The 26378-nt window shown below is 40.8% G+C and overlaps 2 protein-coding genes across 3 annotated transcripts in view; one reads left to right on the top strand and one right to left on the bottom strand.

The window, feature by feature from the left end:
* The window catches only part of cyfip1 (cytoplasmic FMR1 interacting protein 1), a 39000-nt gene extending 35275 nt beyond the window's left edge, over window positions 1-3725 (bottom strand). For both annotated transcript variants that reach the window (XM_085348903.1, XM_085348904.1), the window contains exon 1: window positions 3523-3725. The gene's annotated coding sequence lies outside the window, so the exon portion shown is untranslated. The remainder of the gene's footprint in view (window positions 1-3522) is intronic.
* Window positions 3726-15893: 12168 nt separating this feature from the next.
* LOC146607657 (duodenase-1-like) lies at window positions 15894-21230 on the top strand. The gene is made up of 6 exons (XM_085347549.1): window positions 15894-16119; window positions 19956-19998; window positions 20086-20233; window positions 20506-20632; window positions 20721-20966; window positions 21066-21230. Exons 1-6 carry the CDS (start codon window positions 16030-16032, stop codon window positions 21228-21230), a joined length of 819 nt encoding a protein of 272 aa, XP_085203675.1. The 5' UTR covers window positions 15894-16029.
* Window positions 21231-26378: the final 5148 nt, after the last annotated feature.

Below are 26378 nucleotides of genomic sequence, written 5' to 3'. Positions count from 1 at the left end.
GATGTTACAGAAAAGTCCCATCACATTATGATCCACGACGGAGCATCTGGAAAGTATCTAATTTGCAACGGCTTCATCAATTATCCCAAACACACTACCCTATGCAGCGAAAGCATACCTGGATAGAAAAAACACAGGGGAACACTATCAGTCATGAATGGGCCTTCCCAGAGCTCAGACCTCAACATCACTGAAGCAGTGTGGGATCATCCTGACAGATAACAGAACAAAAGGCAGAAACATCCAAAGAAGAGCTTTGAATGTCCTTCAAGAAGCCTGGAGAACTATTCCTGAAGATCCTCACAGAGAGCTGCTCAGAGACTTAAGACTCTGCTGAAGGATAAAGACGCTCAAACCAAAACTTGACTTCCAAGCTCATTAGAATTACACAAACTACGTTTTTACCTTATATATTGTATTTACATCTATGGTTTTCACACATTTCACTGCCCCCATTTCCAGTTTTACCAGAATGAAGGTCAAGCCTCAAACTGCAAACCCTACTTACTTGTTTACTTTTACAAGCAAAAGATGGAGAGATTTTTTTCATAAAGGTGATTCTGTCTTAAGAGGGCCAACAGATTCACATCTGCAGAAGTTAACAGATATAAAACACAGAAGCCTCTCAGCCGCTTCCTGCTATGTTACAGTGTGAACAGTTTGCTATAATCTATTACCTGAGGTTTATTATTTAAAGGCTTACAGGATCACAAAAATAAAATAAAATGGCAGCTTCTACCAAAACAACATTAGATGTAGTCTAACTCACACTATCTTGCCTCATCACCAGCCCTCCCTCCCGCTTGCCTTCCTTCCTTCCTTCCTTCCTTCCGCCACATCTTCCAGCACACACTGATAAGTAAAGCACTTCATAAAAAGAGTACCGTAATAACAAAGCTGTGACAAACAGGGCAGTTCTTTCTCCTTACAAATCCTAACAGCACCCCCCAATGTTTTAATATTCCCAGTAAAGCCCTTTCAATGGCTTTAGAAAGGTGCTCTGTTATATGAAGTTCATCCCACAATACACACATATCCAGTCATCCACCCATTCACACACACATTCACACACTGGTGATGGCAAGCTACATTGTAGCCACAGCCACCCTGGGGCGCACTGACAGAGGCGAGGCTGCCAGACTCTGGCAGAGACACAGACCTCTGACCACCACCAGTAGGCAACGGGTGAAGTGTCTTGCCCAAGGACACAACGACCGAGACTGTCCAAGCCGGGGCTCGAACCGGCAACCTTCCGATTACAAGGCGAACTCCCAACTCTTGAGCCACGATCGCCCCCACGATCTGGCTCTCTTGCACAGCATGTCTTTTATCCTGTCTTCCTTCTCTCACCTCAACCGGTCGCAGCAGATGGCCGCCCCTCCCCGAGTCTGGTTCTACCGAAGGTTTCTTCCTTTTAAAAGGGAGTTTTTCCTTCCCACTGTCGCCAAAGTGCTTGCTCATATGGCGTCATTTGATCGTTGGGTTTTTTTCTGTTTTATTATAGGGTCTACCTTACAATATAATAAGTGCCTTGAGGCAACTGTTGTTGTGATTTGGCGCTGTATAAGTGAAATTGAATTGAAATAGATCTGAAAATTACTGTACGATTATATGAACTTTCTATAGAAAGTATTTAAATATAGATATAATTTCTATATAATAACCGATGTCCTGTAACCGATGCCCTGTTAGAATGCCAGGGTTTTGTGATGTAAAACAATGACAACAAGATACATCACTTCAGGACCTTTTCCACCATTAATGTGACCTTTAACCTGTACAATTCAACTAAAAAAACAAAAAACAAAAAAAAAACACCACACAAAACAAAACACACACATAAGGAAAAAAAAAAAAAAAAAAAAAAAAAAAAAGGAGTGAGAAACTTCAATAATAACCTAACGGCATAAATACGAGGATCCTTAAACAGGAACTGTGTTGGGCAACTGATTTTATTGCAGAATTCAGCGCATTTTCTTCAGGTCCCTCCACAGAAGAGCATGACACTGCCTCCCCCGTGCTTCACCATAGGTATGCTGTTCTGTGGTCATGTGCAGTGTTGCTTTTGAACCAAACAAACCATCTGGAATCATATTTTCATCAGTTTTTAGTTGTTGGTGAAGTCACTGTTGTGTCATGTTTTTTTCAGGTATTGATGACCATCTGAGAGCAGCAAAAATTGATTTTAAATCAGAGTCAATGTCCTCTGACTATTTGGCATTAATCTGAATGTGCTTGGTTAATTATCCCCACCCATATCCACATTTATAGGTGGGTGCACACACTTATGCAAACATATTATTTTAGTTTTTCTACTTTTATCTCCACCCCCAAAAAAGGTTTCAGTTTGTTTTTCTGTTGAATTGTGTAGGTTAATGATCACATGTAGGGTTCTGAAGTGATTCATCTGGTGTCATCCTCTATGATGCGGTTTTTATATCTACTTTATCTCAGGCATGGTGCAAACGAGCGCTTTGTTTTTGCTTATTGGTTGCTTCTTTTGAATAAAATAGAAGCTCAAACAGGAAGGAGGGCCTGACACTGCAGAGTATTAAAATATGTAATATAGTTTATAGCTTAGAATGATTTTTTAGCAAGTATTTATATTTTATGCTGTCTTATAGAAATAAATATCAAGTTAAAAAAATAATTTTGTTTATTTTGTTGTCTGATAAAAAATTCAACAAAATTAGAAATTTGAGTAAAGTTGAACTCACTGTCTCTGCAGAATGTAAACTGTACATCAACTGTAGATCAAACTCCAGCATCAGTTTGAGCAACCGAGACATCATTTCTCTTTCAACACATGAACACAGCAGTGAGTGTCAGCACAGTTGGGGGGTATATTCTGGAACTTTCAACTTTAGTCTCCAAACGCCGAATAAACCAAAATACCTAACTAAAACGCGTTCAAAGGATGACTGAGTTGATTTACTGGACCGTGAATGCAGCATCAGGACACAGGGGAATACAGATAGTTCTTGAACACACCTCTCCTGACTGTAATTCCCAAAGGAAAAAACAGAAGAAGAAAAAGTCGAGAAAAACCCCAAATGTTAAGCCTCACGTTTTAAACTCGGCGGTTTTTAGTTTGAAAGTGAAAAACTTTGACCGTTTTAAATCTCTGACCCCGGCTCTCACTCCCGGTGCCTCTCTCTGAAGTCCAGGTGTTACTTTTATCAAGTAAAATTAACTCGTCGGTAATGAAACGCGATGACAGTGTGTGATTAAAGCGGTTCTTTGGTGTGAGGCTGTCCTGCCTCCAACAGGACTCTGCGGTAAAAATGGCTCTTCGTGCCGTGGCCTGAGATTAGTCACAGCTCGGGCCTCGAGCAGGAAAACGGCTCTGCGACAAGCTGTTCACCTCCTTAGAGCTGATTATCTTTAGATCCGAGCCTGTTTTTACCGCATGGAGCCCCAACAAGGAGGAAACTGCCGAACCGAAGCGGCACAACTTTTTCTTTTTCCAGCCGTGGGCGAGTTAGCTGGAAACCAACTCTGCGATCAATCGTTTCTACTCACCCGGAGTTGTTGGTTTGCAGGGAAAACTTGTGCCTTTATAACCCGACTACAGCGCCATAAAGCTGGGAAGTTATCCCTCTCGCGACCCTGGAAGTCCCGACTTTGGACGGCTTTAATCCAAGAATCGCGTCCTGCCCTCGGTCCGTGTTATTATCATGGGCGGGGGACAGAAGCAGAGCTGGGAGTTCCTGTCCCTGAAACAGGGAAACTCAACAGGAAACTGAAAGAGCTGCCGTGCTGGACTCCTCCGCTAGGGCCGAAACTCCGAGGATAAAAGGTGCAGTCGGAGGAATGTGCCGTAGAAGTCTGTCAAAGTATGGAGGGCGGTTAGTGCCACAAGACACAGCCAACAAGAATCTGCTCGAAGTATGGTGGGTGGTTAGTACCCCAAGGCGGAGTCGATATCAATCTGTCAAAAGTAGATGGAAAAAGTGTTTGTGTAAATGGGCGAATAATACACGTTGAATAAAATGCTTTGAGTGCTCAGGCAGAGTAGAAAAGCACAGCATAAGGACTTTTTCCGTTTATGGAGAGTAGTTATTACCACAAGATACAAACAAGAAGAACCTGCCCAAAGTACGGAGAACAGTTAGTTCCAACAGAACGAAGCCCGTGGAATGCTGTAAGAGCCTGCTCCATGTATGGGGGTTAGTTGGTGCCACAAAATAAAGCCAACAAGAACCTTCCCCAGTAGGAAGTTTTTGTGACTTTTTACGGAATCAAACTCAAAGTAATGTAAGTACTTCCAAGCTTTAGCTCTTCTGGACTCCATTTTATTATTATTCTGCAAATGGACACAATTGAAGTAGAATAAAATAAAATAAGCATAGGAGTTTGGCTGTGTATAGAGAGCGACTAGTGCCAAAAAATTATCACATTGTGGTAATATACCAAAAGAGCCTTGTGAAGAATGGAAACCAATTAAAAAGGTGGAGCTTCAGAAATAAACTAGAATGCTCTGAACTCTTTAATGAACTTACCAAGAAGGTGAAGACTGACAGAGTGAGCCAATCCTGAGCATGACTTTCTTCAAAGCAGAAGGAGATCATGCTCCTGCTTTCTCACCCAAAGGAGGGAGCATGTTGATAAATTTGGCAGTGGTCATGTGAAACTAAAGTTTGACTGGCTCACGAACAGAATCACTAAATGTAACACAAGATCTGAATGCCTTCCAATAAAATATAATGTTCTCTCTCTCTCTCTAGGATTATATATCTGTAAAGGATTTCTGGATATCAGCCACTTCCTCTGCCTGCCGGTGGTACATACCGTGCATGGGCCTGTCCTTCCATGATGGTCCCTTAGGCTGTGCAAGGATGCCCCTGAGACAATCTAGCACATAACAGAAGGGTGCAAGATGCTAGCAGGCAGAGCATAGATTGAATGCCATAATTAAGTTGCCCTGGAAGTCCTTAGGTCAAATGGGACACCCCCCTAGCGTGGTGGAGAGTGACCGAGCTAAGATCCTGTGGGACTTCAAGTTAAAGACAGACAACCTGGTGATGGCTAACTAACATGACTAGCAGAGGAAGAGGACCATAGTGATAGATGTAGCTATACTGAGTGACAGCAATATCATGAAGAAGGAACACAAAAACCTGGAGAAGTACCAAGGGCTGAGAGAAGAACTCGAGAAGATGTAGAGGGTGAAGGTAACAGTGGTCCCTGTGGTAATCGGAGTATTCGATGCAGTGATCCCCAAGCTAGGCAAGTGGCTCCAGCAGATCCCAGGAACAACATCAAATATCTCTGTCCAGAAGAGCGCAGTCCTAGGAACGGCTAAGCAACTGGGCAAGCTACCCTCAAGCTCCCAGGAGGACCTGAACTTGAAGGATAAAGACCGCCCAGAGGGGAATTTATTTTTAATATGTGTGTGTGTGTGTCTCTGCTGGATATTGCCTCTAGCCAGTATCAATAAAGACTGTTGGCAAATAATTTCATCAAACATTCATCTTACATAATTACTTTTTCTAAGGTTCAATTCCTAGTTAACTGTGTGGCCCTAATATTTACAGTTACTCACACAGTACAGTTGTGTGTTTTGAGCTAAGAGTGGACTTTTTGCCAAGTGTGAGGGACCAAGCAGCCAAGACATAGAGGACAGGAAAAAATGTCTTCAAAATGGGTTTTCTTCATTTTAAACCTCAAAAAAAGTTCAAAAGACAAAATTCAAAAATATAATTAGCGGGCCCATAAAAGAGGTCAACTAAATATAACTCTACAAAAAGTAATGTTCAGAAACTTAAAACAAAGTGGACACAACTTAACTCATAAACTGACCTAATTACAAAGACACAAGAGGGTAGCTTTTATAGTGGTTTGGCCAAACAATTTACACACAATAGGGGGGAAACAAAAACAAACACTAATACTAACTATGCACAGAATAACGTGAGTAAACCTAAAACACCCCTGTTCCTGATAAGCACGTGGTTGGTCCTGCTGAGCAGGCATTTTGTTCTGGGATTCCTCAGCCACGCCTTTTGCCCAAACAGGAAACAGCCACTGCCCAAAACCAGGTAACTCAAAGAAAGAGAAACATAATTAATATAACAGAAAACATTTTTAGAAAAACCACACAATGCTATTATGCTCATAATATCAGTGTTAGGTTTAAATAAAATGATTAATGAACTATATTAATGAAGAAAACTGTAAACCAAACTAATAAGTGAACAAATGGACTTGTTTTACCCATGTGTGGCTGATGCCATCACACCAGGTGAAGTGGTCTAATTTGCCAGATCTGTTTATTCACTTTTAAAATAATAATAATAATAATAATAATAATAGGGCAGCACGGTGGTTAGCACTGTTGCTGCACAGCAAGAAGGTCCTGAGTTCAATTCCAAAAATCAGGCCGGGGTCTTTCTGTGTGGAGTTTGCATGTTCTCCCCGTGTTTGCGTGGGTTCCCTCCGGGTACTCCGGTTTCCTCCCACCGTCCAAAGACATGCAGCTTGTGGAGATAGGTTAATTGGAAAAATCCAAATTGCCGTTAGGTGTGAATGTGCGAGTGAACGTGAGCGCCATTGTTTGTCTGTCCCTGTGTGTTGGCCCTGCGACAGACTGGCGACCTGTCCAGGGTGTGCCCCGCCTCTCGCCCTATGACAGTTGGGATAGGCTCCAGCGCCCCCCGCGACCCTGAAAAGGAGAAGCGGAAGCGAATGGATGGATGGATAATAATAATAATAATAATTTGTCCAGTGAAATGACGTTGTTAGTGTGAATGAGATGAAAAATAGGCAAATCTATTAATCATTTGCACCGATTTTATACATCCAGCGTCTAAAGGTCTTTATTTAATAAACTAAATGCCCTCTCTTGTTGGAAATAATAGATTATTGAATTTGATATTGCCATGTCTCAACAGTGACATCTGCTGGCTACAGGAGCTAGTACTTCCATTGTTATTTTCTTCCTTATGTTTTCTTTAAATTTAATACCTCAGCTAATTAATTACCAGGATACATGTCGACATAAGAATTCCAATGTTCTTTTAAAAATGACAGAAGATTTATTTTAAAATGATAGTAAGGTTTGGTTAAAAATCTTTCCAGTTTATTTTTTCACTTGTGTGTCAGAAAACTCTTCTCGGGCATCACATTATACACTAAAAATATATGAATTACAGTACACAATTATAAGTTATTGCAATTAAAATGACAGAAATTCATACCCACATACACCATGGACTTTTCTTGTCAGTTTTCTCATTATGCCCCTCAGTAATATGATGCAACACAAGACACAGTTTGGAGTTTAATGTAGATGTGACCAGAGATGGGCAGTAACGTGTTACTTGTAACGCGTTACTGTAATCTGATTACTTTTTCAAGTAACGAGTAAAGTAAGGGATTACTATTGCAAAAACGGTAATTAGATTACCGTTACTTTCCCATAGGAACGCTGCGTTACTGCGTTACTAAAACCGTGATTTTTTGCGAGAATGTCTCACGACAGTGACGTAAGCGAGTGCGCCATTAGTGACAACAGCTGTGTGCAGATCAACAATGGATCACATATCGATTGTGGGAGAGAGTATGAGCGTGCAGTGTTTAAAGCGTGGAAGTACTGACCTTACTTTGAGTTTGATTCCATAAAAAGTGACAAAAACATTAGCTTCCGTTGTGCGTGGGAAGAAAACTTCTTTTTACAGCGAAAAAAACCCCTAAACTTCCGAGCAAGCACCGAGTGCGCCATGACGTAATGGGAAATTCACAGAGAAACTCACGGATTCTTCAACTGACCGCGGCACACCTGCACCAGGGTAAACCTCCGCCTACCGCAGTCCTGCTTTACAGGTAAAAATAGAGCAACAGGACCACTGAGTCTTTGACTTTATTTATTTTCTGCTGTGTTTTACTTACATCTATTTGAAAGAGTGAGTGTAAACACAAAAAATATTTTATTTTATGTGCTGGAATGTGCAGAAAATAGGTTTAAATGTTAAACTAATTTATTCAAGTCAGAGAATGTTGCATATAATTACATTTTTGCTTGATGCATAAAGTTAAAAGATTAAAACTGATAAAACAAGTTTTAAAAAGGGACCTTTCCATTTGATTACATTTTGTATGATGGATATGATGAAAAAGTAGAATTGGGCTGAAAGATCTATCGCTTTATCACCTCTTCAGGTTGTAAATCGTGTTTTTAAAAAGTAACTAAGTAACTAAGTAATTAATTAGTTTTGAAAATAAGTAATCAGTAAAGTAACAGGATTACTTTTTTGGGGAAGTAATCAGTAACTAATTACTGATTACTTTTTTCAAGTAACTTGACCAACACTGGATGTGACAGGTCTGTCATTTCTTCACATGTTAAAAATACTTGCTCATCTGTTTTTTTCTTAGACTTTCAAATGAAGGTTGTAATGAAGCTTGATAAGATAACTGAAAACCAAGAAGAAATCTTCCAGAAACATTCCCAGCAGAAAATATTGATGAACCGTGTTCATCACTTAAACAGCTCTAAGCTGGAGGATGTATCAAAGAGAAGAATGGTGGATTACATTATTGGGCTCAAATAATCAAATATGTATTGTTTTCCTTGCATTTTCCTTGTGTATCATTTATATGACGGACACACTAAATTATCCTTTAAATGTTTTTTTAGTTTCTGTTTTTGAGTTGCATTATTTTTTTTCTTTTCATTATTAAAACCACTATAAATTTGTCTTTATATGAAAAAATATAATATCATAATAAAAAATTATAATATATAAAATTTTTTAGTAAGATTTACTTTTTCTCATTTTCCTTTTCCCAGTGAGAACACCACAGTATTATATTATTATATGTTATACAAAATATTCCAATAGCACCATCTACTGTTCAACAAAGTTTTTGTTTCTTTCAATTTTCTTCACGCTTGATGGACAAAGTATGATCATCACAGCATTTTGAGATAATGCTCATGGTAATATATGAGGTACAGAGTCTTACTAAGCTGAAGTTTAAGTTATTCCATATTAATCTACGATAGATTAAGAGACAGGATAAGAACTGCTTGAAGCAAAGAAAGGAATATGTCAGGTAACATTTTAATGTTTTAATTTAAAATGTGATCTAACTTCATAAAAATGGCATAAATTAAATTATATTTTCTCCTCACTGGGTGCTTCTGGTGGTCCTCTGATGTGTGACAAATCAGCAGTTTGGTGTTTTTTCCTTTAACAACTATGACATGAATGACTATCCAAATGTCCCAAACATCTACACAGATATATATATATCGATCTTCCTTTTTTAGATCAAAAACATTCTCGGGAAAAAGAAATTAGTTTTAACCTCCTAGGACCTGGCGTCCACATATGTGGCCATCACATTTTTGGTTGTCTAGACCAAAAATACTAAATTTTGCTCTACAAGGGCCTGATTATCCACTTACGAGGACATTATACTGCCTCTGTTTTATCAAAATTTAAAACGAATGTCCTCATATGTGGCTCTCACTTTTCTTAGAAACAAAAATCAGGTAAAAAAAAAATCTGGTGATTCTTTGTTTTTACATTCATCAGGTCCTAATCAGCTCAAATGTCAGAGAAAGAGGAATTAAAAATCCATGCCATGAAAGAGTTCGGGTCTTAGGAGGTTAGCCAAACTTAATAAATGGTCACCATTAGGGGGCAGTGTTTGACAAGCTGTTTTAGCATAGTTGCCTCTGTAGTGCTTGGGCTGAGATCAGGGTGGTGCAGTGGTTAGAACAGTTTCCTCACTGAATGAAGGTTCGGGATTCAAACTTCCTGGTTGGCTGGGGATTCTGTGCAGTTTGTGTTTTCTCCAACAATTCAAAGATATGCTTGTGGTCGTAATGAAATGATGTCGATTGACACAATTAGTGTGATATTAATAAGTGATTATAAATGGGGTTTTAAAAGTGAAAGGTTTTCAGTCTCTCTGTGTTAGCCCTACAACACACTGGAAACCTTTGCCGGGTGAACCTCTCTCCCCTCCCACCCCAGCTCTTGCTTCTATTTTCCAACCCACAGCACACAGTACTTACAGTAAGTGAGATAACTGCAATACTTCACTTTTCAATTAGAGTATCACTTACTGACATATTTCACAGAGGTTGCGTGAAATGTCAAACTGAGTCAAGATGTTCTTTTACACTGTCATCTGTCAGGAATGATTAAATTATGTCACGCCTGAAGCTTGAAGCTGTGGTTTCTTTTATCTGATTTTCAGAGATTTGTGCAACTTCTGTGCCGCATCACATAAATGTAAATGCTTTCCAGGCAACAGAATTACATTTACTGTACAAATACCCACAATACCCTTGGTGTATTGTTGAGAAAGGTGTTGTAGAAAGAGAAGAGAAGATAGAGAGAAGAGAAGTCTCCCTGGTTTACCTCTCATTACATTTGAGAGAGGGTAAAAAGGCTCAACATCCAATCATTTATGTGCTAAAACAGAGTCTCTTTGTGTGCTTTTGCTAATCATCTTTATTCTTAATTAAAGATAAAATAAAAGTTTGATCAATATGTTAAATGGAATGTGAAGAGATGTGAGGGACCAAGCAGCCAAAGCAAAGAGGACACAAGCAAAAATATCTTCAAAAAGGGTTCTTTATTTTAACCCTCAAAAAGTCCAAAATTAACAAAATTCAAAACCATACTTAGCAGGCCCATAAAACAGGTCAACTAAATATAACTCTACAAAAAGTAATTTCCAAAACTTAAACAACAAAGTGAGACACAACTTAACTCACAAACTGACCTAATTAAAAAGACACATGAGGGTAGCTTTTATAATGATTTGGCCAAACCATTTGAACACAATAGGGGGGAAAACAAAAACACACACTAATATTAACTAAGCACAGAATAACCTAACTAAGCCTAAAACACCCCTGCTCCTGGTAAGCCCATGGTTGGTCCTGCTGAGCAGGCATTTTGTCCCCAGAGTCCTCAGCCACGCCTTTTGCCCAGACAGGAAACAGCCACCGCCCAAACCCAGGTAACTCAAAGAAAGAGAAACATAATTAATATAACAAAACATTTTAGAAAAACCACACAATGTTACTATGTGCGCGCCTCATAATATCAGTGTTAGGTTTAACCAAATGATTAATGAAGAAAACTGCAAAGCAAACTAATAAAGTGAAAAATGGACTAATTTACCCCTGTGTGGCTGATGCCATCACACACCCCCCCTCTTCAGGACTCTCGCTGGTACAGCGAGAGGGGAAGTCGGCGGTAACGTTGTTCTTCCCAGGAATGTGCTTGATGACAAACCGGAAAGGTTGCAGAGCAAGGTACCATCTTGTGATCCTTCCGTTCTTATCCTTCATCTTTTCCATCCACTGAAGTGCACTGTGATCCGTCTCCAGGGTGAATTCTCTTCCAAGAAGGTAGTACCTGAAGGAATCAAGGGCCCACTTGATTGCAAGGGCCTCCTTTTCCACTGTTGAATATCGAACCTCTCTCGGGAACAGCTTTCGGCTGATATAAGCAACAGGATGACGTTCTCCTTCCAAACCTTGAAGTAGCACTGCTCCCAGACCCCTATGAGATGCATCCGTTTGAAGGAAAAAGTGCTCATTAAAGTCTGGACTGTACAAAACTGGTTCGCTACTCAGTGATTGACTGATGTCCTTGAAAGCTGCTATAGCCTCCTCTGTCCAGTTAATCTGATTAGGACACTTGATGCCTATCAAGTCCGTTAGTAGAGCTGCCCTGGTGGAGAATCGTGGTATGAACCGACGATAAAAGCCTGCCATGCCCAAAAAGGATCTTAGTTGCTTCCTTGTCTGTGGGAGAGGACAAGACTCAATGGCTTGGATCTTACTGACCTGAGGCTTGATCACCCCATTCCCGATCACATGGCCCAGGTACGCAGTCTCAGCAGAGGCAAAAACACACTTAGAGGGGTTCACCGTCAACCCAGCAGTGCCAAGACGGTCGAAGACAGCATGCAGATGTTCCAAGTGTTCCTCCCATGTGGTGCTGTAGATGACAATATCATCAAGATATACAGATGCAAAATCTGAGAAACCACATAGTACTTGGTCCATTAATCTCTGAAAGGTTGCTGGAGCCCCATGCAGCCCGAATGGCATCACTGTAAATTGGAAGAGACCCCAAGGTGTTCGAAAGGCAGTCAACTTCTTTGATCGCTCCGTTAGTGGCACCTGCCAATATCCCTTGCACAGGTCAAGTGTGGTCAAGTACTTTGCCTTCCCCAGCCGTTCCAGCAAATCATCAATGCGTGGTGTGGGGTATGAATCAAACAGTGATATTGAGTTTAGGTACCTGAAGTCTATACAGAACCTCATGCTTTCATCCTTCTTTGGCACCAGGACCACTGGATTACACCACTCACTCTTTGATGGCTCAATGATCCCCAAGGACAACATGAGGTCGATTTCCTTCTTCAGGGATATTAGCAGACGTTCAGGGATCCTGTAGCTCAAACGCTTTACTGCGACGCCCTCTTTAATGACAATGTCATGCTCAACAATATCTGTTCGGCCAGGATTCACTTGAAGCACCTCAGAGTTGCATGCAGCTCTCACCTGAAGCTGTTTATCATCTGGCAGATGACTAAGGTCAAAATCTACCACATCAGCAGAAGGCAAGTATTGCTCACCAACCTCTTCTTCCTCTGGCACACCCCTTATGAGCATCACCTCTGCTGTCTTTTCAGGGCGCTGCGCCCATTCCTTCAATAGATTTATGTGCAGAACCCTGCTGGAGCGTGGCTTTCCAGGGATGAACACTTGGTAAGTAGTGGACCCCAATTTCTTCTGAACCTCAAAGGGCCCTTGCCACTTAGCCAATAGCTTGTTGTTGTCAGTGGGGAGGAGCACCAACACCTTTTGTCCAGGACTAAAAGACCTCTGACGAGCTGCTCGGTCATACCAAAACTTCTGCTTCTGCTGGATTTTGGTCATATTTGACTGAGCAAGCTCACTCATTTTCTGCAGTCGCTCCCTCATCTGCACAACATAGGAAACAATGTTAACAGAGTCCATCTTTTCCTTGCCTCCCTCCCAGATGTTTCTTAGCAGGGCTAGAGGTCCTTGTACCTCATACCCATACAAAAGTTCGAACAGAGAGAAACCAGTGGAGGCTTGTGGCACTTCCCTGTAGGCAAAGAGAAGATAAGGAAGCCACTGATCCCAATCAGCACCATTCTTATCTACCACCTTCCGGGGCATCTGCTTCAGAGTCTGATTGAACCGTTCTGTTAGCCCATCAGTCTGAGGATGGTATGGGGTGGTCCTCAGGCTTCTAATGCCCAGCAGCTTGTACACCTGTTTTAGTAAGTTGGACATAAAGTTACTCCCCTGATCAGTCAGTATTTCCTGTGGGAACCCTACTCTTGCGAAGAGCTGTACAAGGCAGAAAGCTACTGATTTTGCCTTGATGGATTTCAGTGGGAAGACCTCTGGATATTTAGTTGCATAATCAGTGATTACAAGCATATAGCGATTCCCTGACTTACTCTTCTCAACGGGTCCAACAATATCCATTCCGAGGCGCTCAAATGGGGTACCAATAATAGGCAGTGGTTGGAGTGGAGCTTTGGAAGGGACTTTGGAGGATGTCATCTGGCACTGAGGACAGCTCTTACAGAAGTAGGCTACATCTCTATGGAGGCCAGGCCAGAAAAAATGTTGTTTAATACGAGCTGTGGTTTTGTGCTTACCAAGGTGGCCAGACCAGGGAATAGAGTGTCCCAAATTAAGCACGGTTTCTCTAACTTCTTGGGGGACCACGAGCTTCAGAAGTGAGCCCATCTGATGGTAAAGTATGCCATTTTGCAAGACATAGTCACTTTTGTTAATGCCTGCCTCCTCTACTTGGTCCTTGTCTATTGCTCGCTGAAAACAGGAAGCTAAACTAGGATCAGTTTTTTGCAACTCTATTATATTGCCAGGAATTTGAAGTCCCAAAGGCAAGTCTGGGTCAGTATGCATTTCTGGGTGTACTATAGTATGCTGGAACTTCTCCTGTCTCCTCTGTCCGCGACTTTTCCGAGGCTTCACAGGTGCAACTTCCCATTCCTCATTAAAAAAATGGCAAGGCACTGAAAACTTCTGAGGTTTCACTAGATTTTTGAGCTTGGGCTCTAGTAACAGCCACATTGCATTGATGATTCTGGTCTGACTCCAACAAATCAAAAAGCACTGGAAAATCTCGTCCCAGAATAGCTGAATAAGGCAGGTTATCAACCACCCCAACATTTAAAAGGTATGTCTGTCCATTCACTTTAATGTACATGTCAGCTGTTGAGTACATCTTCTCATCTCCATGCACACAACAAATGGGGATGGTGTCACTAACACGGACAATATTGGGGGGCACAAAATCTCTATGTATCAGTGTACGAGAACTGCCAGAATCAAGCAAAGCTCTTAAAGTTGTTCCATTAGCTTCAATTTTTATCATTTTAACAGTCTGGTCACACTGGAGCCCATGTTCAGCATGTGAACGTGGCATGAAACACATTTGAACCATCTTAGCTGAGGTTTTTGGGCACATTGGCTTTGTGTGGCCCTCTAACCCACAGAGGTAACAAACAATCTTTTTTGAATTTTTTAATGGTCTGCCAGCAAACTGGTTCTCACCCACAGGAGTTTTTTCTGCTGACAATGGCCTTTGATGATACATCTGGGCTGATTTGGGGCCTTCCTTTGGCATTTTATTTGCATTACAGGTCCAAGGTTGCCCTTTCCTCCTGGCAGCTACAAACACTTCTGCCAGCTCAGCTGCCTTCGCTGCAGAAGACGGATTGTGCTCTCGAATCCAAACCTGTAGCTCAGGGGACAACATTCTCAAATATTGTTCAAGGATGATTATTTCACCAATTTCTTGGTTCGTTTTACCTTTTGGCTGAATCCATTTCCCGTACAGATCTTTAAGTCGAGCATACAACTCCTTAGGGTTCTCATCAAGCCTGACTTCCAGTGAATGGAATCGCTGCCTGTAGGTCTCAGGGTTAACATCATATTTGGACAAAATTGCAGCTTTAACTTTGTCATAGCTGAGAGAGTCATCAATATCCATATGAACGTATGCCCCTCTTGCCTTGCCCGTTAGCAGTGGTATTAATCGAAAAACCCAGTCTGTTTTTTCCCAACGATATGCTAAGGCAATGCGTTCAAATGTAGTCAAAAAATGCTCAATATCATCACTATCAGTCAACTTTTCCAGTCTGTGTTCATGCAATGAAAACTGACCTGATAATGACTGACTGGATTCAGCTTGAGCTTGAGGAGAACTAGGAATGTGAGGTAGCTCCCTTGACTCTGGTGACTCTGTGGTAGGTAATGGTAGCTCTGGTACTGGTGATGTCCGGGACTGCACCTCTAACTGTAAAAGCTGAAACTGATGTTGCAATGCTTTGAATTTTTGTTCTTGTCGTGCAGTTACCTCTTCTTGCCTTGCTTCCCGAGCCTCCTGTTGACCCATATGAGCTTGCAATATTGACATCAGATCTGACAGAGATGGCTCCCTTTCTTCAACCTCAGTGCTCTCCACCATTTCAGAGACTCCAATTTCCTCCTCAGCATCAGCTTCCTTCTGAACAGTTACTCCTTTCTTCTTTTCCACCTTTCCTCCACGATGCATTTTTCTTTTTTTTTTCTGGGGGTGAAAAAGCCTCAAAGAAAAAAATACTGTGTCCTCAACTGGCAGATCCCACTGCTGCCACCAATTGTGAGGACACAAGCAAAAATATCTTCAAAAAGGGTTTTCTTTATTTTAACCCTCAAAAAGTCCAAAATTAACAAAATTCAAAACCATACTTAGCAGGCCCATAAAACAGGTCAACTAAATATAACTCTACAAAAAGTAATTTCCAAAACTTAAACAACAAAGTGAGACACAACTTAACTCACAAACTGACCTAATTAAAAAGACACATGAGGGTAGCTTTTATAATGATTTGGCCAAACCATTTGAACACAATAGGGGGGAAAACAAAAACACACACTAATATTAACTAAGCACAGAATAACCTAACTAAGCCTAAAACACCCCTGCTCCTGGTAAGCCCATGGTTGGTCCTGCTGAGCAGGCATTTTGTCCCCAGAGTCCTCAGCCACGCCTTTTGCCCAGACAGGAAACAGCCACCGCCCAAACCCAGGTAACTCAAAGAAAGAGAAACATAATTAATATAACAAAACATTTTAGAAAAACCACACAATGTTACTATGTGCGCGCCTCATAATATCAGTGTTAGGTTTAACCAAATGATTAATGAAGAAAACTGCAAAGCAAACTAATAAAGTGAAAAATGGACTAATTTACTCCTGTGTGGCTGCTGCCATCACAAGAGATAAGAAATGAGTCTCCAACCTATCATCATATATGATTTTGAATGAGAGAATTGTTGTTAAGTGTTGCAATTATCGAAGATGGAACCATAATTCATATGTGATTTTGCTGATAGTTAGTTATGTCTAATAATGTTCAGAATAGCAGCACTGATGTTCTCCCTGTGTGGATTGTTTACCTGGTGATTAATTGTGATAAATTGTCTCTAAATTGTCTGTTTCTCTGTGTTAGCCCTGCATCTGTTCTGCTTTTCCCGGAACGATATATAATATATAATATAATACAATATAAGTGTGTTTAAGTTTAACCAATACAATGCATAAGAAAATATAATAATGATTCCAAGACAGGCCTAACTGAGAGGATGTGTAAAAAGCAGCCTTGAAAAATAGGATCATGTTTGTGGAAGGGGGGAAATGAGTGAGAGTGACACACAGAAGTCACTACTCTCTGAATTTATGTGGAGACGTCAGATGGGAGGCTGATAAGGGCGTGGCTATACTTCGGATGATATTATGTAAACAACATGACTGAATGTTTAGATACGAGGAGAGGTGGGTAATGGGCACTTGGCAGAGTATAAAGGAGAGCGCCCAGGAACATCCTTTGTTCTTCCCTTTGTCTTCTGTGAGATGAGCAGTTCAGAAGATTGGATTTCAGAAGTTCACCGTTGGATATTTCAGCAGAGATTCCAGAGGCTGAACCGTTGCTCAAACTGTAAACTTACAAATTGGTTCTGTATCTTTTTGGTATTTTTTTGGCAATGGTTGGTTACGATAAAGGGCCGGAGTAACCCGTAAGAGTGATTTACCAAAAATGAGTTAATACTCAGATTTTTACCTTTACCATTTCCCAAAGGGTTAAAAAGGGAATGTCCATAATTTAGACTTTCATTGCAGGAAATTTTATTAAAGCAATTTAGCAGCAGTAAAGCCGAGGAGGTCCAAATTGACCCTTGAGGCCTACTGTCCAGGCCCCTAAAATTAAACCAGGTATTCTGAATGCAGCTCGTGAGGGGAGCTGGTGTAACAGAGGTGGCAGGGAAGACACCTGGACTTAAAACTAGGTGAGTCCCCTGAGGGTCCATCTAAGCTTTGCATTGCTGGTTGGTTAAGACCCATAGGATCAAATATTCTGGCTTTTTTAAACAGAAAGCCAAACCAGACTTCCTGTATTGGGGTGTTGGTCCTGGAAATTGAGTATGTAACAAACACCCAGCAACATGCTGACATTGTTGCAGTCCTGAGTCGGTGACCCAGTGTTTTGAAATATTTGTAGTCTTGGATTTCATTGTTATTTATAGTTTCTAGTCTCTTGGTTTCTGTCTCTGTGCTTCCCCTGTGTTCCTTGTGCCACGTAGTCAAGTTATGTGTTCATGTCTGTGCCTGTCTCATGTTTCCTGTTTTACTTTGACAGTATCATGTGCTATGTTAGTGTGATTTCTCCCAGCTGTGCTCTCTTCCTGTGTCTCATTCCCTCATTATCCCTGTGTATTCAAGCCCTTTTTCTTCCTCTGTTTGTTGATGGGTTGTCTGGGTATTGCCTGCATTTCTCCATGTTCCAGAGTCTCAGGTTTTCATGTTCTGTGCTTGACATCTCCTCTCAGGTTTTTAGGTTTTTAGTTCCTTTGTATTGCTTTTGTAGTTGCCTCCCAGTTTAGGTTTTTTTTAATTTAGTCTTTGCCACTTTCTGATTTTTGTATTCTGTCCCTGCTGCTAATAAAGGTTCACTCACAGTTAAGTCCATTGTCAGCATCTGGACTTGGGTCCCATCTTTCTACACTCCACACATCTGCAGAGACAAAGATGATGCAGATAAAGAGCCTATGAGAACTACAGACTCGGTACAAAAGATGAACTTTTCTCCCCAAATATGGTGCAGAGAATATGAGCCAAAAAAAAAAAAAAAAAAACTAATACAAAAACAAACTGCTGTATTTTTTGCGGTTATCTTTGTCTAAAGCCAGAAATTTGAGTCAGCAACATTTTCTAGATTATTAAACAAGACTTTTCCAGTCAGTACATTAACAGATGTACTGATTGACTAAGTGAGTCTTAGTCTTTGCATTTCGTGCCTTCAGCTGTAATCAGATCTGATCATATCTGTGACTACATAGAGGAAGCAGCCCGGTGACACGAGGGCGACTCGGGGGCAAGGTCTTTGAAGTACGTAAACAGCTTAGAAAAGTAACACTGAATACACACAGGTTTTTGTTAAAACAGAGACAATGTGTTACAATATCATAGTATAACCTTCTGAGATTTAGACACACACACACACACACACACACACACACACACACACACACACACACACACACACACAGCAGATGCAGCCTTAAGAAATTCATCAGGTTGTAGAGGCGGGCAGGAGTGAAATCAGTTCTTTAGCTACCAATGACAGGCATGAATAAGAAAGAGGTGACATTTGTATGATGAAAGAAATGACACAGCATCTGATATGGACTTTTTCAAAAAGCTTTATCAGACATCTCAGTGAACTGAATATTAAATAGCATTTTCTAATGGCCGACGGGAGGCACCCTCTCCACGGGGTAATAAGATTTGAAATATACAGCACCAGCATGTACACTTAACGAGCACACGTACTTCAGTATTCTTAAAAAATACTAACAAAGTCAGATTAGTGTTGCAAACACTAAATGAGTGATACATCAACAAATGTGAAACTTTGAAGACCTGTTTATGTACGTGTTGTTCTACTATAGTAACATCTTATCTTCATGCTTTGGTTTCTATGGTTTATGTAGTTTGCTGCAGAACTCCAAGATAATATTGTTTAAATGTGTCACGTCAGACATCAGCGTTTAATATGTGAGAAAACTAACTATCAACTCTGTATCATCTGCTGGATATAAGTAAAAATATTCATATTGTGTTTAGTAGAAGGATGAAAATTATGTTTTTGTGATTAGGATAGGTGTTAATATTAAACAAACCAGACTCGGAACCGGGGATTTCTTCAAGGTGGAAGAAATCATGAAGAAGGAAGATATGTGAAGATTTTGAAAGAAATCCTCAAGCAGTCAGCAGTAAAACTGGGTCATTGTCATTGCTTTGTCTTCCAGCATGACATCGACCCAAAACATACCCGGTCAAGAACTGCTTTCAAAATACCAAAAGGAATGTTACTGACTGGCCTGCATGACGCCCTGACTTTAAAATCTGTGGGGTGAACTGAACATCAAGATCCATGCCAGAAGACCATAAATATGAGAAACCTTGGTGAGATCTGCCAAAAGTAGAATGGTTGGGGATTCCTCAGCAGATAAATATAATACTTGTGAAAAATACATCAAATGACTGCAGGTTGCTATCAGCAAAAAGGATAAATAATTTGTAAAATAATGTGAAAGGCTTTTGTGAAGAATTTTATTTCTGTGTGCAAAGCAGTGTGTTGCTGACTGATGATGCACTGTACTTATGATAAGCAAGACCATGCAAAGATAACACAAGTTTCAAATATGCAAACATAGACGTAGCAAAGGAAGTGGTCAAAAGGCAAAAAATGACAGATGATAATCATACTTGCCAAAAGGAAGCTGCTCTATAAAAGGCTGAACCTGAGACTCCTACAGTACAAACAAAGGCTAACCATTTTGCTTGCATCATGTTCGGTCTGCAGAAAGTTCTCCTCCTCCTTGTTCTGACCTGCTTTGGACAACTCGGTAAGAATCACAAGTCCTTGTTGTTATTCTTCAACCATTTAATGAGGCATCCATTTAATTTTCCTTTTTTTCTTTTACTTTATTCAGTGCATGGGGGTGGCATCATACATGGAGGAAAAGCACCGGAGAGTTCAATGCGATATATGGTCTCTGTGCAAAACAACGGCGGTCATGTGTGTGGAGGGTTTCTCATCACTAATAACTTTGTGGTCACTGCCGCACACTGTTTTGACGAGTGAGTAATCAAACATCTTCTGCTTAAGTCTCTTTCCTACAGATAATTCTTTGCCTTTATTGGATAGTGGAGCAGTGAAGATTAGACAGGAACATAAGTTGAGAGCAGGGAAAGATGCGCAGCAAAGCTCTGCTCAATTTCAGTCATGTGGCATATGGTTCACTGCCAAACCAGTGAGCTAAACAGACGACCTCCTGCTTCAATCTCTGATTCATGTCATTAAAACAGATTTAGAAAATGAATTGAAAACCTCTTAATGATTATTCCTTCAGCTTCCCCACGCATGTTGTTCTTGGCAACCACAATCTCAAGAATGGCCAAATAGTAGAGATTAAAAAAAAATTCGTCTATAGCAGTTACAACACACCTGAGAAGGGTGATGACATCATGCTCCTACAAGTAAGTACATCTTTATACTGACAACAGTTTCACATGAAATATATTTGTGGTCTTATTTATATTTTTACTTTTTATTGTGTGTGTCCAGTTGGCAACCACAAACGATCTACACGATGAAATTCAACTTCCGCATGCTGAAATAGATCTAACAGAAAATGAAGTGTGCCAGGTGGCTGGATGGGGAAAAACTATGAATGGTGGTAAAACTGTTGGTGAGCTGAGGGTGGTGGACGTGTCTGTCATTAACCCACAAGTCTGTAAGAATCAATGGCCTCAACTTCCTGCCAATGTTATCTGTGCAGGTGGATATGGCACAAGCAAAGGATTCTGTCAGGTATGTATTCTGTCCAATGTCAGCAGGTTTCTTTTTGATAAATGTACTGTATTAAACACTTACTATAAACTGACCAATTAAAATGCTTCCTCCTCACAGGGTGATTCTGGTGGTCCTCTGGTGTGCAAAGGGTTTGCTGTTGGTATCGTTTCTTTCAACCACAACAGCAATTGTAACTACCCAGATAAACCCAATGTCTACACGGACATCACAAAATACCTCCAATGGATCGACATGATTCTACAAAACCACAAAACATTTTGAGTAAAATCCCTGAAGTTTTGCTGTTATTGAACAGCATTATTGAAATGTCAGCATTTCTGATTGCTCTGTCAATGTAGCCGAGACAGAAATTAAAAATATTCCCCGCATGAAACTGTGGTTTTTCTTCTGTAACAGTGATCATTTTAGCATTTAGCTCAATTTCCACAAACTGAAATGGAATATTTAGATTTGTAGTGTGAGGTCATTGTGACATCTACACTTTTCCTTGATTCAAATCAGTGAACCTGCATGAGAAAGAATCACTGTGACAAATTAAAAATTATTAAGAGTCAATATTGATGAGGAACTACTGTGATAATCATTTATGAACAAATACAAATGTGTTTAAAAGTTCTGGGGCATAAAAAGCACAAACATTTAAATCTGGTTTTAATAAAGTGTCCTGTTCTCCTACTACATGTGGATTATTACCTGTGTGTATTTTGCAGTATAAAAAAATCCAAGCGACACACTGAGTCATTTTGCTGAATTTTTCAAATCCCAGGTCTTAATCACCCATAACTTTCCCACTATACAAACATCAAGTGGAGTTGGGACAGCCAAGTATTCCATAATTTTGTGTTTATTCTTAAAGGTAGCAGATGAAAGAACAAGAAGAAAATTATTTTCCATTAAAAACAAGATGAGTTAGTCTATTAAAATGGTATTTTCTAAAGGTTGATCAGTAAAGTCCTGACAAAAAACTCACTCTTGAGCATCAGAGCTCAAATCTTAATCTGGAAAATGTGGTTTCTGTGGTTCATCTTGTTTGCTGCAGGTAGTGTCATTCCAACACGTTCTCATCCCAAAGCGTAACATTTTATGCTAGGTTTTTGACTGCATCAAGTGTTTCCACAGTGAGGAAGGTAGTGCCTTTCTATACTTGTCAGATACAGTACTGTATCTCAAACAAAATATAAACAGGAGTCAGAGAAGTAAGAACGCAGCCAGGCCAATGATTGCCAGCTTTGAAGGGTTACATGGATGATTTAATAACTCTTCTTCAAACATCATTTGGCTCCTGGAAAGGTTTGAAGAACTTCATGCGTGGACCAGGATTAATGTTAAATCGTCCAAATATCACATTCTCTCCATACAGAAAGGTGGCAGGGAAGAACTCATCTGTTTTACAGTGGATGGAGAGAGGATGCCACTGTTATTGTTCATATATTCTCATGAATTCTCTCTACACCCACGACTGCAGTTCGACCCACAACAACACTCTCATCATCAAGTTTGCTGATGACACCACGGTAGTCGGACTCTTCTCGAAGGGAGACGAGGCAGAGTACAGAGAGGAAGTCCTGAAGCTGGCAGCATGGTGTTCAGAAAACAACCCGGCACTGAACACTAAGAAAACCAAAGAGCTCATTGTTGACTTCAGGAGACACAGCACCGACTTGGCCCCCCTCTAGAATCAGAATCAGAAAGGGTTTTATTGCCAAATGTTGAGCGGGTTTACAACATTAGGAAATTGCTGCGGTGCTTCAGTGCAAACATACTGTTATAAATTAAGCTTTAATAGACATGAAAATAAAAATGAGAATAAGAATTAAAAGTGCTAAGTAGATAGATAGATAGATAGATAGATATATACATGATATATACATGAGTGCAGGTGGTGATCAGTGCCAAACATGGAATGATGCAGTGAACACAGCGTAGGGTCATGTGTTAGTGGTGGGAACAGTCATACGGTTATTGTTCATGTGTTCAACAGCAGAGGGGAAGAAACTGTTCTTATGGCGAGAGGTTCTGGTGCGAATGGACCGGAGCCTCCTGCCTGAGGGGAGCAGGTCAAACAGACTGTGTCCAGGGTGAGAAGGGTCATCTGTGATCCGAGCTGCACGCCCCAGTGTCCTGGAGGTGTACAGGTCCTGCAGAGATGGGAGTCTGCAGCCAATCACCTTCTCAGCAGAGCGCACAACACGCTGCAGTCTCTGTTTGTCCCTGCTAGTGGCTCCAGCGTACCACACGGTGATGGAGGAGGTGAGGATGGACTCGATGATTGCAGTGTAGAACTGCATCATCGTCCGTGTTGGCAGGTTGAATTTCTTCAGCTGCCTCAGAAAGTACATCCTCTGCTGGGCTTTCTTAATGACGGAGGTGATGGTGGGCTCCCACCTCAGGTCCTGGGTGATGGTGGTACCCAGGAAGCGGAATAAGTCCACAGAGGTGATGGGGGTGTCAGTCAGGATGATGGGGGGGGAGTGGAGCTGTGTGCTTCCTGAAGTCCACAATAATCTCCACTGTCTTCTGGGCATTCAGCACCAGGTTGTTGTGGCTGCACCAGGACACCAGACGTTCAACCTCCCTCCTGTAGGCAGACTCATCCCCGTCCGAGATGAGTCCAATAACGGTGGTGTCATCTGCAAACTTGATTAGCTTGACAGACTGGTGGGTGGAGGTGCACCCACCAGTGCACCTCCACCCAGTATACAGGGAGAAGAGCAGGGGAGAAAGAACACAGCCCTGAGGGGAGCCGGTGCTGATGGTCCGGGAGTCCGAGACATTCTTTCCCAGCCTCACATGCTGTTTCCTGTCCGCCAGGAAGTCAGTGATCCACCGGCAGATGGGATCAGGCACATTCATCTGGGAAAGCTTGTCTCGGAGATGGTCTGGAAGGATGGTGTTGAAGGCAGAGCTGAAGTCCACAAACAGGATCCTGGCGTAGGTTCCTGGGGAGTCCAGATGCTGCAGGATGAAGTGTAGGGCCATGTTGATGGTGTCATCTACAGACCTGTTGGCTCTGTATGCAAACTGCAGGGGGTCCAGGAGGGGGGCCGTGAGGGTCTTGAGATAGGAGAGAACCAGGCGCTCAAAAGACTTCATGACCACAGATGTCAGAGCCACGGGTCTGTAGTCATTTAGTCCAGTGATCCTAGGTTTCTTGGGGACAGGGATTATGGTAGAGGACTTGAAGCAGGCAGGCACATGACATGCCTGCAGTGAGGAGTTGAAGGGGAGTGTGTGGAGAGGGTCCACACTTTCCGGTTCCTTGGTGCAATAATTCAACTGTATATACATAACACTATTTATTACATATTACTTATGGCTTGTATATTGTACATTTTATATATATATATATGTTTTTCCCTATGTTAATACTGTCCATATGTACATAGCGCTGCAGAACTTTACCCCCCCCCCCCCCCCCCCCCCCAGCATGTTTACACTGAGTAGGAGATGCTCTGTATCTCATTGTACAACTGTATAGTGACAATAAAGGCATTCTATTCTATTCTATTCTATTCTATTCTATATGATTATAATCCACCAATAAGGAGAGGAAGGAGCTAGTCATAATTTCGGTAGCCTGGATAGAGGAGGTATTAAATCAGAGCCCTCAGCCAACAACTGATCATGGCAGAACTCACTGTCCAGTGGAAGGGAAGGATGAAGTTACCCTGTGAGAGAAAGAAGGACTCGTACCTTGATCTGACAACTGAGTATAGAGAAGCATGTGGAAGTCAGCTGTAGAGTCTAGAAGGAAAACTTGTTGAGGGGAAGACTAGGGTCCTATAGCTGCAGGGGGTGCAGGGAGACATTCCTGCTGTTGCTGCACCACCAGATGTTCCAAGATTTCCTTCAATTGAAAACATTTTCATCAGAACACACAAAACATTCACAAAAGTTCTCAGAAATTTTTTTAAATGGATTCTTTTTTCTATTTTCTTGGATTAGTTCTGTTTTCTAAGAACCCTGCACTGTGAGAGCGTCTGCTTCTACACACCCACCCACCCACCCACACACACACACACCCACACACACATAAGTATGATTTAGAGATATATACAGAAAGTCTAAAATGTTCAACTATCTTAAAACGACTGAGCATCAGACGCCGTCTCCACATATTTGGGCTATACAGCACCAGATAGCTAATGAGCACATGAAGTACAATTATTTTTTACAGAGTAAATATTGAATAACGAAGTCAGATTTGTGCTTCAAACACTAAATGAGTGATACATCAACAAGTGTGAAAGTTTGAAGACCTGTTTATGCACATGTTGATCTACTATAGTGACAGCTTATCTTCAATCTATGGTTCATCTAGTTTGCTGCAGAACTCAAAGATGATATCATTCAGCTCTGTCATGTCAGATATCTGCCTTCTTTACTTGTGAGTATAATTAAACAGAAGAGATTGAAAATAAGAGAAATAAAGAAAGGAATTTTTGTTTTTATCAATTATACTTTGCATACTATTTGCTTAATCTGCCATATCAACAGTTCTACAGTCAGTTGTTACATTGGCTGTTGTTTAAGGATTCATACAACATGAAAGAAAACATACAATATCACAGAGTATATCTACAGAGAATAGTTTAAAGTTTCAATATTCAATCCACTGATTACATAAAAGTTAAAAAAAAAATACTGCAGGGAACATTTGGCTCGAAATATGGTGAAAAAGTCCTAACTATCAACTCTGTGTCGCCGGCTGGATATAACTGAAAAGTCAAATTACTCATATTGTGTTTAGTAGATGGATTACATTTTTTTTTCTCCATAAAACCCAAAATAAGTAAAAGATAACAGCTGGAAATCATACATACGAAGGTATTTAACTTCACAAAAATTGAGAAGCTCTAAGGTGCAAATAAGAACATTTAGACCAAAGAAGAAGTTGATAAATGACAGTGAGGTACAACAGCAGCAAGTGGTGCAAAATTAATGACGAATAATCATACAGTAGTGAATGTATTTCAGACTGATGAGGAAACTTATCTTTGCAACAGTTGCAAAGATAAGTGTCAAACAGACAAACTTACCTTGAATAAAGGATGTGGTTGAAAGTCAAAATATGGTAGATGATAATCATACTTGCCAACAAAGCAAACCGCTCCATAAAAGGGTCCCCCTGACACCAGTACAAAGAAAAGTTAACCATTTTGCTGACATCATGCATGGTTTTGTCTCCTCTGTGTTCTGACCTGCTTCACAATTATTCTTCAACCATTTAATGACGCAACAGCTTATATTTCTTTTTTCTTTTTTTTGTACTTTTTTCAGTGCACGGTGGTGACATCATACATGGTGATTCTGGTGGTCCTGTAAAGGATTAGCTGTTGGCGTTATTTCTTTAAATAAATAACTCTAAATATATCTTATAGTTTAGATTCCTCAAAGTAGCTACCCTTG

The sequence above is a fragment of the Diplotaxodon limnothrissa genome, linkage group LG23, assembly GCF_057381915.1.
Source record: "Diplotaxodon limnothrissa isolate DT_005_m linkage group LG23, D_limnothrissa_male_GT1.1, whole genome shotgun sequence".
NCBI lineage: Eukaryota > Metazoa > Chordata > Actinopteri > Cichliformes > Cichlidae > Diplotaxodon > Diplotaxodon limnothrissa.
The sequence above is the reverse complement of the archived record's forward strand: the minus strand, read 5'-3'. Positions and strand labels throughout refer to the sequence as shown.

What these genes read in the sequence shown, in the direction of transcription:
- LOC146607657 (XM_085347549.1), top strand. Translation starts at nt 16,030, where the DNA reads ATGGTTGGTCCTGCTGAGCAGGCATTTTGTCCCCAGAGTCCTCAGCCA. An exon ending in CAGCCACCGCCCAAACCCAG is followed by an intron (nt 16,120 to 19,955) that starts GTAACTCAAAGA and finishes TTCGGTCTGCAG; the next exon opens with AAAGTTCTCCTCCTCCTTGT. An exon ending in GCCGCACACTGTTTTGACGA is followed by an intron (nt 20,234 to 20,505) that starts GTGAGTAATCAA and finishes TTATTCCTTCAG; the next exon opens with CTTCCCCACGCATGTTGTTC.